Below are 14582 nucleotides of genomic sequence, written 5' to 3' on the forward strand. Positions count from 1 at the left end.
ATGCAGATGCTGCTGGTCTGGGACCACACTTGGGAGAAGCAGAGCTCTCACTTAAGAAAACAATCCAAAATGCCTGAAATGCACTACAGAGCATAACTTTTGTTACTCAGACCAAACCAAATGACACACCAAAGTGACGGAATTCTGCATGACCACTGAAGTGGGCAGTGGCTATGGAAACTGAATATTAAACTGGAACTATTCAAAGGATCTGCAACGTGGTCATACTAACATTATAGTTAATGTTTTTAATAATGAAAACAAATGAAAGTACCCTGTCTGATACTATACTGGTCGATACATGTCATTGGTCCAAACCCAGAGAATGTACACCACCCAAGAGTGAACCCTTAAACTATGGGCTTGGGGTAGAACATGTCACGGTGGGTTCATGGGTTGGAACAAATGCCCCGCTGGTGGGGGATGATGATGGTGGGGGAGACCACGTGTATAGGGATGGGGGCACATGGCAAGTCTCTGCACCTTCTGTTCAATTTTGCTGGGAACCTTGAGCCTGCTATAAAAAATAAAGACTATTTAATAAGGCAGCATATACGTTGCAATTCACCCTGCATCTGAAACAACTGGAAGGGATGGGAAAAGCATGTGCGTGGGCGGCCCAGCTCTGCTCACCTGGTGCACATCCCTCCGGTAGCCAGCATCATTATTGCTGCCCCCAATCACGTACAACTTGTCCAGGAGCGTGGCCATGCCGTGCCAGGCCCGCCGCACGGGCCCATCAGCCAGGCTGTGCCAGGTGTTGCTGTCGGGGTCATAGCAGTGCGTCTCCTTCAGGTAGTCGTCCCCCCTGCGGCCGCACGTGACGTACATCTTCCCCTCCAGCGTGGCGCCCGCATGGGCATACACCTGCCATCAAGAGAACCAGGAGTGTGTGGGAAGGGGGCAAGAGGGCCATGACAGAAGGCAGCCAGGGGCCCTCACTCAAACCCCATCCCTTGTGGTGTCCCCAACTTCCACCTCACATTCTGCTGAGAACCCTCCCTGATTTGGTCTGAGTCACCCACCCTGACTTTACTCCAATAGGGGACAAGTTCAGGGACCCAGAGGTGACTCTGAGCTTCTACAAGGGGGAGAACAGAATCTTTTGTCTTTCTCTCACCCCTCAAGGAGACATCTGCATGGGGCGGGGGGTGGGGGGGTGCTCAAAGCAATTAAAGCCCAGCTGTTAGAGCCAGATACCAGAGGAGACTGCACTTCCGAGAATACCTGACCCGCCCTCAGTGGCCTCCACCCCTCCCCTACTCCCAAAGACAAGCCAGTTCTCCAGGCCTGCTGACCCCGCTTTCACAATCGTTCACAAATAATAACTAACCATATGGTGAGGAAGAAAATGAGATGCAAAATCGAACACAAAGAACAATGCCATTTTAGTGATGGTTATGTGTGAAAGAAGAAAATAAACCACCCTGCTTTTGATTTTGGTCCTCAGACCTGGGCGTGCACCCTGGGGGGGGCTCCCCTCCCTGCCCAGCCACCTTGACCCTTCACCCGGTTCCTACGGCATCCAGGACCTCCTCTCTCATACCCACTTGCTCAACCCACCCCCAGCAAGGCCTTCATGCTGGGCCCGTAGCCCACAAGACAGAGCATTGTTGTGTTTGGGGGGCAGAGGAGCCCCATGGGGCATGGAGGCTCCAAGGTTGGTGTTTCAGAGGCAGCCACTAACCCTGAGGCTGTGTGGTGATACAGCAGAGGGCTGGAGAGGTGGACAGGGGACAGAGCAGTGGGCAGGACATAAACCAAGGCCTGGGTCTTCTCTAATCAATAGTGGGGACATGGGGAAGTCTTGGTTGTTTTTTTTTTTTTTTTCCATTAAGATTTTATTTACTTAACACAGAGAGAGAGAGAGTGTGCACAAGCAGAGGAAAAGGCAGGTTCCCCACTGAGCAGGGAGCCCCAAATGGGACTTAATCCCAGGACCCTGAGATCATGACCCGAGTCAAAAGCAGATGCTTAACCAACTGAACCACCCAGGCATCCCTTGGGTTTGTTTGTTTTTAATTAAATTTTTCATTTTGAAGTAAGTGTAGATTCACACATAGTTGTAAGAAAATACAGAAGCCATGTACTTTTTACGCAGGATCCCCAGTAACAGCCAGTACACCTCCAGCACAGTAGCACAGCCAAGATGCTGACACTGACCCAGTCAGGACACAGGACACTTCCATCTCCACTAGGATCCCTCCTGTTGCCTGTTTGTAATCACACCCACATCCCCCTGCCCCAGCCCCCTCTTTAATCCCTTCCATCACCAATCTGTTTCTCCATTTCTATGATTCCGTCATTTCAAGAGTGTTATATGAATGGAATCACACAGCACATAACCTTTTGAAACAGGCTTTCTGTGCTACCTCAGGTTCATCTAGACTTGCTCATATGTGTCCATAGTTCGTTTTTATTGCCGAGTAGAATTCCACGCTGCGTATCTGCTACAGTTTGCTTAGCCATTCACCTGCTGAAGGACATTGGATTTGTTTCCACTTTCTGGCTGTTTGTGAACAGAGTTTTCATTTTTCTGGGATAAATGCCCAGGATGGCAACTGCTGGGTTGCATGGTAGTGGGAAGTTAACTATTTTTTTTTTAAGATTTTATTTATTTATTTGACAGAGATCACAAGCAGGCAGAGAGGCAGGCAGAGAAAGAGGGGGAAGCAGGCTCCCTGCTGAGCAGAGAGCCCGATGCAGGACTCGATCCCAGGACACTGGGATCATGATCTGAGCCAAAGGCAGAGGCTTTAACCCACTGAGCCACCCAGGCAGCCCAGAAGTTAACTATTTAAAGACATTGTGCAATTCTTTCCCAGTGTAGCCACGCCATTTTATAGTCCCATCAGCTTTGCGGTCCCGCCAGCACCGGCTGTGCCACTAGTTTTTATTTTAGTCATTCTGACAGGTGGGCTTCTCACTGTGGGTCTCATTTGGGCTTCTCTAATGGCTAATGACATCGAACATCTTCTCATGTGCTTATTTGCCATCTGACATCCCCCCTCCAGAGTTCTGATGACAAGTCCCACTTTTTTTTTTTCTTAAAGATTTTATTTATTTATTAGAGAGAGATCACAAGTAGGCAGAGAGAGAGAGAGAGAAGCAGGCTTCCTGCTGAGCAGAGAGCCCTATGCGGGACTTGATCGCAGGACCCTGAGATCACGACCCGAGCTGAAGGCAGCGGCTTAATCCACTGAACCACCCAGGCGCCCTGACAAGTCCCATTTATCGATTTTTCTTCTTATGACTCATGCTTTGGGGGTCAAATCTAAGTACTTGTTGCCCAGTACTAGATGCCAAATATTTTCTTCTTTTTTTCCCCCTAAGTACTATATAGATGTACATTTTACACCTAAGCCCATAAGCCACTTTAATTTTTTATGAAGTATGAGACTTGGTCAATGTTCATCTTCTTTGCTTACAGATTCCAACTGCTCTCATATAATTTGTTGAAAAGTTATCCTTTCTCCATTCATTTGCTTTTGCACCTTTGTCAAAAATCAGGTGGGCCTATCTGTGCGGGTTCTCCTTGCTGCTGCACTGATCCATGCCTAACCCTCTGCCAACACCACAGTCGTGACTACTGCAGCCATGCAGATAAGTCTTGAAATCAGGTAGACTGATTCTTCCCACTTTATTCCTTTATATTTTTTAAATTTAAAAAAAATTTTAAATTTTATTTAGGGGCGCCTGAGTGGCTCAGTTTTTAAGTGTCTGCCTTAGGTCATGGAGCCTTAGGCTCAGGTCATGATCCCATGATCCCAGAGTCCTGGGATCAAGCCCTGCATCAGGCTCTCTGCTCTGCGGGAAGCCTGCTTCTCCCTCTCCCGCTCCCCCTGCTTGTGTTCCCTCTCTTGCAGTCTCTTTGTCAAATAAAGATTTATTTGAGAGAGAGTGAGAGAGAGAGAGCACAAGCCAGTGTGAGTCCATGTGAGAGACCACAGTGAGGATTTCAGTTTTTATACATTCACTGAAGTTTGCTTCCCATTGGTGCTACTGCCTATGAACTTCTTCACTTTTAAGTCTGAGATATAGGAGGCAAAAAGGAAATCCAGGGAACACATAACTGTATGGTGTTGTTTCTCAGTTCCTGAGACCCCTAGCTAGACTGCCTTCTCTCAACCATTCTGAAGCTTAAGGGTTTTGGTTTTTTGTTTTTTTTTTAATGTGTATGTCCAGCGTTTTGAGTTGTACTTAGCAAGAATTAGGAGGAATACATCTACTCTATCTTCCCAGAAGTGTGAGTTCTCTGGGGAGGTTTTTAAGTGAGAAGAGTTCCCTGCAGAGGTCCCACTTTTCTCCCTTGGACCACAGGAAGGCAGCACCCCACTCATAGTCTGTTGGGGGCATGTCAGCAATGCCACACTGGTGGGACTCAGCATTACATGTGTCCCTAAGAAATAGGTAAGAGAATGTGACAAACAGACGAGGGTTGTGACAGACTTTTCCCTCAGTCATTTGCTATGTCTGACTGTGGGTTCTAGGACAGCAACATGGGCTACACACCTCCCTTCTCCAGGACCCGTGGGCCCCCTCTGCTCACAAGAGAAAACCTCCCTGTTCTCTGGCAGGTTTGCCTCCCTGGATGTCCCCCCCCCACACACAACCCTCTTCTCGTCCCTGTTCCTCTGAGCTGATCACAACTGCTCCCATGGCCAGCATACCATCATGTCCGGTCACATTTCTATCTCCTGGCTGACCACTCCCCTGAGCTTGACTTTTAATGTCAAACTGACATTTCCCACTGGAATATTTATCATGATCTATAGGGAACCCTTCCTTTTCTTTTTCATTCCCAAACCCATCTGTCCTCTTGGTCGGCAGCTTAGCCATCCACCCATGTGCTCAAACCTGGAGCCTGGGCGTCTTCCATGATCTCTCCCCTTTCATTCTCTAACATCTGATCCATCAGCAAGTCTGGTCAGTTTACCTCCAAACTATGCCTTGAACCTGCCCAGCTCTCTCCTTCCCCACAACCTCTACCCTAAGACAAGCCACTGTCGCCCCCACCTGGAACGCCCAGTGGCTCAGGAGCTGCTCTTCTCCATCCTTGTCTCTTCACAATGCCTCCTCATGCCATCCATCCCTCTTTCTCAGATTGGGAATGTCCCCTCCTGACCTGGGAACTCCTTCCCTCTCCCAGCAGCTGCTTTCATTAGACCTTCGTCTAGTCAACATCTCTTCAGATGGCCCCCCCAAAGTCTTTTCAGATTAGTCCTGCCAGAGCCCCCTCTCAGGACAATGCTGAGCTTAAGCCTCTTGATTTCCTTCACCACACTTAGCACAATTAGCAATTACTTTACTGATTTGTTTAGTGGTTAAGAGTGGTCTCTCTGGGGCACCTGGGTGGCTCAGTCATTAAGCATCTGCCTTTGGCCCAGGTCGTGATCCCGGAGTCCTGGGACCAAGCCCTGTGTCTGGCTCCCTGCTCAGTGGGGAATCTGCTTCTCCCTCTCCCTCTACTGCTGCCCCTGTTTGTGTTCTCTCTCTTGCCGTGTCTTTTTCTGTCAGATAAATAAATAAAATCTTTAAAAAAAAAAAAAAAAAAGAGTGGTCTCTCTATTAGGCTGTGAACACCATGGTCTGGAGGGGTACTTTTCTCATCTTTTAACACCACTGGATCCCCAGGGATTGGTATATGGTAGGTGCTTAATAAATAGTAGCTGAACAAATGAATGGTAAGAAAGAAGTAACATTGACAGGGGAGAACCCGGTTGAACGCCGAGGCTGCCCCTCTGTGGCCACATGGGAGAACTGCAGTTTCCAGACAAAGAGCCCCTGGAGCCCAACAGCCTCCATTCCTACTCATTCCTTTAGGGAAGAGAATTCAGGGGTCCATCAGGTCTCAAGGACCCCCTGATCTTTCCCATGCAAAATCTCTTCCTTCCTCCAGAATGAGGGGAGGGAGTACCCCACTAGAGGCACTTCCTTCCCCAGGAAAGTGGAGGAGCAAGGAGCAGGCCAGCTTTCCCTGCCTTGGAGGAAACCCCCAGCCTCGGAGCCCTTGCCGGCCATGGAGAAGAGCTGGACCCATCAGGGAGACCTCAGCCCCCTGAGGTAAAAGACTACAGCCTTGGGGGGATTGGAGAAGGGACAGAGATAAGAGGAGGTATGGAAAGAGGTTCAGAAAGGTAGGAGATCGGGGCTCCTGGGTGGCTCAGTGGGTTAAAGCCTCTGCCTTCGGCTCAGGTCATGATCCCGGGATACTGGGATTGAGCCCTGCATCGGGCTCTCTGCTCAGCGGAAACCTCCCCCCACCCCCCTCCCCCCGCCTGCCTCTCTGCCTACCTGTGATCACTGTCTGTCAAATAAATAAACTCTTTAAAAGAAAAAAAAAAGGCAGGAGATATTGTGGCAGAGCCTGGACAACAGCCCCACATGTGTATCCTCATGCCATCCTCTGCTTCTAGAGTGCCCAGGGATACCCCTGGATACACATGATCTTTAACAACAAGCAAAGAAATGTGAAATACAACTTCTAAAGTGGTGTTTTGGCCTTTTCAAAGGCCCCACCCTTCAGGAAGCCCTTGAAGTCAGAGACTCCCATGCCCTCCTCTATCACAGTGTCCCTCCTGTCTAACATCTTTGAACACACTTCAGACCAGCTCAACTATGCTGAGGGACAGACAAGGGGAAGGGACAGACAAGGGACAGACAAGATTTTCGTCGACATTTGAACTGCAGGATTAAAGTAGCTTCCTCGGGGGGTCGGGGGGCGCCTGGGTGGCTCAGTCAGTTGAACCTCCAGCTCTTGGTGTCAGCTCAGTCCTGATCTCGCAGTCATAGGATCCAGCCCCATGTCGGGCTCCACGATCAGGGAGTCTGCTTCAGACTCTCTCTCAAATAAAATCTTTATTTTTTTTAAAGATTTTATTTATTTATTTGACAGAGATCACAAGTAGACAGAGAGGCAGACAGAGAGGGTGAGAGGAGGAAGCAGGCTCCCCTCTGAGCAGAGAACCTGATGCAGGGCTTGATCCCAGGACCCTGAGATCATGACCTGAGCCAAAGGCAGAGGCTTATTTACCACTGAGCCACCCAAGAGCCCTCAAATAAAATTTTTAAGAAAAGAAAAAATAAAGCAGCCTCCTGGGATCAAGGTGGCGAGACCAAGATGGGGATGAAATACCAGGAACGGGATCTGGTGTGTACTTGGGGAGGTTCTCCCCAGGAGGCTGGCTGAACTCCAGGAGTCCCCTGCCCCAATCACAATGCAGAGTCTTTGGGGGTACCCACTAGTTCTGGTTCCCCAGCTTGGCCATCCACTTTCTCTGCACACCCTAGAAGGAAAGAGGGCAGGAAAAGGCCCCTCTGGGAGGGGTTTCCTTACCTCCCTCTTGAGCGGAGCCACGTAAGCCCAGGAGTTGGTGGCGGGATCGTAACGCTCCACAGCACTCAGATCATTATGGTAGTCGCGGCCCGCCACTGCATAGATGTACCTGCCCACCACACACACACACAGGTCGGCATGTTCCTGCTGCAGCGACTGGATCTGGAACCAGCGGTTGTGCCTTGGGTCATACCTTTTGAGGGAACACGAGGGCAGTGCATCACTGATAGGCCAGAAAGTTTGCCCAGCAGGCCCACACCTTCTGTTCCACCACTGTACCCTGAACCCGCCACCCCCCAACTGCCCCAACACACCAGCACATGCCCATCTACAACCACACCAGCAGGCCACTACATGCCTGAACATGGGTGTGTCTCTAGCACAGAGCCTGGAAGGCATGGCCAGGAGCCCATCTTCTTCCTTCATCATCCTTTGCAAAAAGTCATATCCCCAAGCAGCAGCTTCATCACGAGCTCCTTTGTGCAACTACCCCTTCCCACAGCTCTGAGAGTCCTCTGCCCTTCATGGGCCTTTGAAGGCCTTCATTTGCATACTCAGCCCAGGCAATCACAGCCTTCCTGGGAGACCCACATCACCCCTCACTTCATCCTCTGGCATGCTGGACCCACACAGCAAAGGCCTCCTAGCCCTCTCCAGCTGGCTGTTCACCAGTCCCAACGGAAGCCCGTGCTCCCTCTGCTCACCCGATCCCACACTCACCAGCAAGCCCCCACTCATACCAAAATCCTCACCCAGCCTAGTAGCTGAGGCCCTTCACAGGCCAATCTACACACCTGCCTTGCCGGCACTCAGCCCTGCCCCACTCCATGCCGCAGGCCTGGCACTTTGCAGGACATGCAGGCAGGTATGCTATTTGGGTGAATACGGAGGATTATAGAGCCTTTAAGTGACCAGGACCCTGTGGGCCCGAGCCCCAGAGTCCACTTTCCCCACCAAACAGAGTCTGGCCCTTTTCCCCTGGTCGTCCACTCTGGTACCAGTTCTGAGTGCCTGCTTCTGCAGTCCCCTTCCTCAAGAGCTCGTGCATAATTATAGCTGCTTTCAGATAAGTGGTTTTTGCTTCTCCACAGAAAGACCAACTCCAAGGGGATGAGCTGAACTTCAAGGGGCTCATTAGAGAAGGAACAGTTTTGGTTGGTGCCATATACAGTTGGTGGACAGACAGATTTCAACCTTTGCCTCAAAGCACGAGTGAGATGTGCTCTGCGGCTCCTCCTGCCTGCCTGCGCATTTCAGCCAGCTCCTCCCTGCCAGCCAGGAATGGCAGGAAACAGGACGCCTCAGCAGCTGGGGCGAACAGGAGAGAAAGCACATGCGCACGGGTCACAGAGACCCAGGTTTGGGAGCTGGTCTGCCCCGGTCCAGCTGGGTGCGTGCAGGCATCAGTTCTCCCCGCTCCAGCATTCACCCAGTTTCTGCGCCTGGTGAGGGGAGGGTGCCGCCTGCCTATGAAAGCTATCACAAGGACTCAGAAAGGACAATGCATACGAAAAGGGTCCTTGTCACACCGAAAGGGAGTTCGTAAAGGACTGGTTCAAGTCTGTATTCCTAGTCCTCATTGTAGCTCGGGGCAGACAGCGCACTGTCTGCTCGATGACTTAAACAAAAATTACCAACAGTGCAATCATTCAGTCATCGCTGGCCACCCAATGTGGATCAGGCATGGTGCTCAGTGCAGGGAGCCCGAAGGGAAACTCCAGACAAGCACGCTTCTTTCAACTGTAGAGGTACAGAGAGGGTGATCTACCCAGAAGTCATGATCCACTGGATCCCTGGATAGCAGGGGCTGGGAGGGCAGAGCTCTCTCATGGAGAGACCAAGAAGGGCCCGGGGCGAGCCAGTCCAAGGTCTAGCTGGAGACAGGCAGCAAGGCCATTCCAGGGGCTCAGCACTCACGGAGGCCCTGCCAAGTGACTGGGATGGGCGCTTCCCACTGCCTTTCCTGTACACGAAACTCATTCATGTACATGTCTCCCCCACCCCTATTTCTGGTCAACTGCAAGTCAGCATCTTCCACCAGAGTGAGATAAGACCCACAGATGCTTCCGCTTGCTTCCTTCTGGTCTCCTGCCCTCACAGCTTCCTTGGATGCATTCATATGGATCTGTGGTTTCAGACACACACACACACAAAACATACTACACATACACACACTATACATCAATAATTCAGATGCAACCGCAGTTGTGCTCACTTCTTATCTCTCCACTGTGTCCTATATTCCACATTTCCCATTTTATTGGATTTTCTACTTCATTGGAATAAATCCTCAAGTAATGTTTTTTCTAATAAAAAGGAGCTATATAAAGATATAAACAGTTTTAGTCACTTTAAGGCAGATTTTGGATCACCCTACTGCAAACTCAGAAGTGCAAGCTAGAGTCAAAAAGAAATGCTCTGAGGTCTTTGTTAAATTGGGCAGACCATTTTTCTTCTGTGTTTCCACAACTTAAGCATCCCCATGCCTATATCCATTATAATCAAGGAAATTTTAAAAATATATTTTGAAATATGAATAGCCACAGAAATGCCTAAGGGAGAAAACAAGTTTCTATTCTAAGAAGGGTCCAACAGACCATGGGTGAGGTGGACAGTCAGCACAGGTCCCCCCATCTGAAAGCAGGGTGTTCCTTGGAAACCTTTCAAAAGCTGAAATGGCATAAAACAAAGCAAATACAATTAATTCATGTGGGGAAAAAATGAGAGTGTTTCCAGACCCAAAAAATAACCGTTCTTAGGGCCTTTCTGATACCTTAGGTCACTGCTTGCTAATGGAGGCACAAAAGAAACAGAGACAAAGCACAGATGCTCACAGAGTTCAAAGTGCTGGCCACTTGATGCTGAGATGCTGACTGTAGTTTCCAGGGAAGGCGTCTGGAGGTCCCACTCTCACTCAAGGGTGCATGTTGCCTCTGTACAGGCTTGCTGCAAAACCAATGCCGAACACTATCTTCGCTTTTAATCTTTTTGTAAAAGCAAAAATCCTCCTTGGAATTCTACTGGTTAGTGAAAACAGGCACTAATGTAGGTCTTTCACAAGAGCAAAGTGGAGTAACGTAGACTTTGAAAAGTAGGGGGGAGTACAATACAATTTGCTCCAAGACAGCTGACTTCTTACATGCAGGTTCTGGATACCAATGCTCTGACATAACCTGAGAAGTCTCTAGCACCCCAAGTGAAAACCCTAATTGCAAATTTTGTCTTCTTGTATTCTGAGAGTCTGTAGATCTAAGGCTCATAAACTAAGGAATGGGAGAAAGGAGAGAACCAAACTCTTAGACCATTCCAATTAAGATCCATCTGGCAGTTTTAGAAGTCTACGAGGAGACTGATGGAACTCCCACCCTGTAGAGGTGACAGACCCCAGGGTCCTGCCCACCGCCCAGGGGTGCAGACATGGCACCCCAACCCCTTCAGAGTGCCTCCCCTGCCAGGCAGGTCTCACCCACCCCACCTGCCACAATGACCCAAACTTGTCACTGGAGTTTGAGGCAGTGGTTATCAAACATTGCTGCCGATACTAGCATTTTCCAGAGTTTGGCTTGGGAAATTTACACCGGTCTTGAGTGAAACTGATAGCAAGTCAGTAAAAGGGCAGACCAAGGGCAGGCAGCAGCCCCCACTGTGGGAAAGCCCCACAGCCACCCTGTGGGCACACAACCACCCCACTGTATGATAAGGACTGGTGACCACAACACCCTGGAGAGGTCTGTTTTGCAGGTCTGTGGGCTGCTCTCAGCAGGGAGGTCTGGCCTTGGCCTTCCCAACGCGGAAACAGGCCCCTAAAAAAGCAGCTTTGAGGCTTTTCAAGGGAAGGCTGACCTGGTGCTGCCACACCCACTGTGGAGGGTATTTGGTTAGGGAGAAAATGAACATATTGTTTCCTCCTTTCTGAACTCAGTCTGTCCTGTGTTTAACTGCAGTTGAGCTGCCAAGCTTTGGGCTCTTCAGTTTAAAAGAGGTGATTGCTTCCTGGAGCCCAGAAAGCAGAAGGGGCTGGAGCTCTCCCCTCAAAGTCACCTCATGCTCACTTCCAAGAGACAAGGACGGGCCAGATCCCACCCCCACCCCCAAAGAAGGAAACATGAATGTGAACTTGGTCAGTACCTAACTCATAGCCATGGAAGCAGCTAGCACTCTCTCTTTCTTACCAGCTTTCTTTCAGCTTGCAAAAGATGGAGACTTCCCACACATATCAAATCCCACACAATCAAACCAAAGTACAGTGGAGGGGCCGTGGATATCTAATGGTAGCTGAGGCTGTGGGGATCTACCCTGATTCCTCTGTTCTGCCCCCAAAAGTGGATAGCTCAATAGAGTAACAGAGCCGGAAGCATCCTACCTACAGCTCAATAGACTGACAGAGCCAGAAGCATCCTACAGACCAGGACAGTCCACAAAACCCCCTCTTTTGGGTTCCTGCACTCAATTCCAATGTGTGTGTTGGGGCAGGGAGCATGACATTTTCTCTACACCGATAAGCAATCCTCTGGATGCCAACTAAGCGTCCTACAATTCAACTCAATCCCAACGCTATCTACCCGGAGGTAGCATCAGATCCCACAGTACGATGGCTCACTCCTAGCATCAGATCCCACAGTACGATGGCTCACTCCATAGGCTGGTACCACCCTTCCCCAGCGTCCCCATTTCAGACAGTAGTCATAAGCCCAGCCTGTTATCTACGCTTCTGACCTACCGGCTACCAATGGGAGGTTCCAGTGACCCCCTCCAGCCCACAATGCCAATCACAAGCACCAGGTTGTACCTCTGGCCAACTGGCCATAAATCAGAGATTCTCAAAACCCCCTTCCTTGGGTTTCATTAATCTGCCAGAGCAGTTCATAGAACTCAGAGAAACATTACACTTACCAGATTACATTTATTATAAAAAGATATAAATCAGAACGGCCAAACAGAAAGAGATACAAAGAGCAAAGTCTGGGGAAAGAGTAGGGAGCTTCCACGCCCCCTCCAGGACGGTGTGTCACTCTCCCAGCACCTCCAGACTGGGTGGTCACCAACCCTGAAGCTCTCCCAACCCTCTCTTTTTGTTTTTTTATGAAGACTTTGCTACATAGGCACACTTGATTAAATCACTGCCCATTGACAACTGATTCAACAACAGGCCATTCTCCTCTCCCCAATGTCAGAGGGCGTGACTAAAATTCCAACTTTCTAAGGGGCAGGATTGGTTCTCCTGGGGACCAGCAACCCCTCACACTCAGGGGCTTCCAGAGTCACAAAAAAAGTTCAAAGTTCTGGCCGCTCGATGCTAAAATGCGGAGTGTAGTTCCTAGGGAAGGCACTTGGAAGTGCCATTCTCACAATAACTCTCTTAACAGCAAAAGACAGAATCAGTGCTCTCCTCTTAGGAAATTCCAAGGGTTTTGGATGCTATGAACCATGAACTGTGTATAAAGACCTAACACAGAAAAAACATACATAGTACATCACACCTTCTGCTCTTGGAAAACTGCCTGCTTGGAAGACCTCGGGGGACCCCGAGCCCACCAACACCACTGCCAGGGCAGGCAGGGGTAATGAAATCTCACATGAGGCTCACTGATGCCTGTTGGCTTTTTCGGTTCCCTGGGCTGAGGACTCTATACTACAAAAGAGGGAGGGAGGACAGGAAGCCACTCTCCACCAGGGGCTGTGGTTAAGAGAGCGGAGCACAGCTGATGGGCAAAGGGAACCTGGGACGAGATATGTCAAAGCTGGAGAGGGCAAGACAGAAGGAGCAGCTGCCCTGCCCAGTGCTCCTGGCAACTCAGTCCCCTCCTTCTGAGGCCGAGCCCTGTCCAGCGGGTCCAAATGCATAGTCATTCACAACCTAGCCTCTCCCCCACAAGACAGCTGGGTGTGTGACCCACAATGAGTGGCTTTGAGAAGACAAGAGTGAAAACATGCACGCCTGGTGCCTTCTTCCTTGCCTCATCGCGGCCAAACTCTCCAAATTAACCTGGACTTTATAAGGTGGTGCATCGTAGCAAGCCACAGACTAATTTATAAGGCTAGTGCCTCAGCCCTCGCAGAACCCCCCCACAAGCAGCCTCTGAGCCCTCAGAGCCTGTAACTCACATATGACAGCATCACCCACAGACCATACCTCAGCCGAGCACCCTCGCCTACCTCCAGCACCGGGACTCGGCGCGGAAGCCCTGGACATTGTTGTCCCCTCCGATCAGGTACACAAAGTTGTTGAGCACCGCGATGCCCTGGTTGGACATGCGGGGGGCCAGGGAGGCGGTGAAGTGCTTCCACTCTCCCAGCAGGGGGTTCAGGTACTTGGCCTGGTCGCTGAGGACAGTGGATGGCGTGGAGTGAATGCCCCCGAAACCCACGACGCACTGGAAGTCCGAGCGCAGCTCTGTCTGAGGGCCCTGCAGGCTGGGCTGCAGGCTCTCGTTGCGGTGGTACATGAGCGCGCTGGCCACCGTGTCCCTCAGCGGGCTGGGGTCCAGCTTGTCGTGCAGCCGCTGGAGGACCTCAGCTTCCATCAGGGGAAAGCGCACTGTCTCCAGGAGCTTGGGGGGCTCGTGCAGTGAGATCTGGTCGGCCTGCACCTGCTCCAGGGTGTAATGGTAGAGCAGGGCGCCCTCATACACCTCAGTCTCGCAGGAGACCTCCAGGCGGTTGCTGCTGAGGAGGGAGTAGACCTTCTCCAGGGGAAGCTGGCGGTACTTGTCAGTCCGAGAGAAGGCCACAAAGTTTTTGAGGATGTAGGTGTCCAGCTGCTCAGTCAGACGGCTCAAGTCAAACAGCTCCGCCAGCCGGTAGACATCAAGGATGTTCTCTTCGTCTACCCAGGACATGAGGAAATCACAGCAGAAATGGATGATCTCTGGGATCTGTGAAGAGAACAAGCCCCGTTCGAGCCTGGGCTGGGAACAGTGTCTGGGTGAGGGAGACAGAGGGTAACAGCCAATGGCTACAGCTGGCCCCCCCACCACTGCCCCCAACCTTTCCTGAAGTGGAGGCGTGGCGCTGCTGTTCTCCCCCAGCTCTAGAGGCGACTGGGGCTCACTGCAGACTGACTGGGTCTAAATCCAGGCTTGGAAGAGATCTGTGGCACGTTCTTAACTGCTCTGAGCCTCGGTTTCCTCCTCTATAAGTGGAGAGGAATAAATTGAAAATGAGACTGTACCCAGGAACTATCTGGTACAGAGCGGACCCTTTCAAATCAAAAGTAGTGAATCTCCAGAGAATCAAGAGGCAGCTC

The 14582-nt window shown here is 50.6% G+C and overlaps 1 protein-coding gene and 1 long non-coding RNA gene across 14 annotated transcripts in view; both read right to left on the reverse strand.

The window, feature by feature from the left end:
* Positions 1 to 14582, reverse strand: part of LOC309847414 — a 313317-nt gene that overhangs the window by 189399 nt on the left and 109336 nt on the right. The gene's annotated exons all lie outside the window — the stretch shown is intronic.
* Positions 1 to 14582, reverse strand: part of KLHL22 (kelch like family member 22) — a 35826-nt gene that overhangs the window by 2322 nt on the left and 18922 nt on the right. For all 13 annotated transcript variants that reach the window (XM_082697485.1, XM_082697488.1, XM_082697484.1 and 10 more), the window contains 3 exons: positions 13493 to 14211; positions 7337 to 7529; positions 634 to 867 (listed from right to left, as the gene is read on the reverse strand). In XM_082697485.1, the coding sequence (XP_082553611.1) occupies positions 634 to 867; positions 7337 to 7529; positions 13493 to 14211 (1146 nt within the window). The remainder of the gene's footprint in view (positions 1 to 633; positions 868 to 7336; positions 7530 to 13492; positions 14212 to 14582) is intronic.

The sequence above is a fragment of the Mustela nivalis genome (assembly GCF_964662115.1).
Source record: "Mustela nivalis genome assembly, chromosome: 14".
Lineage (NCBI taxonomy): Eukaryota > Metazoa > Chordata > Mammalia > Carnivora > Mustelidae > Mustela > Mustela nivalis.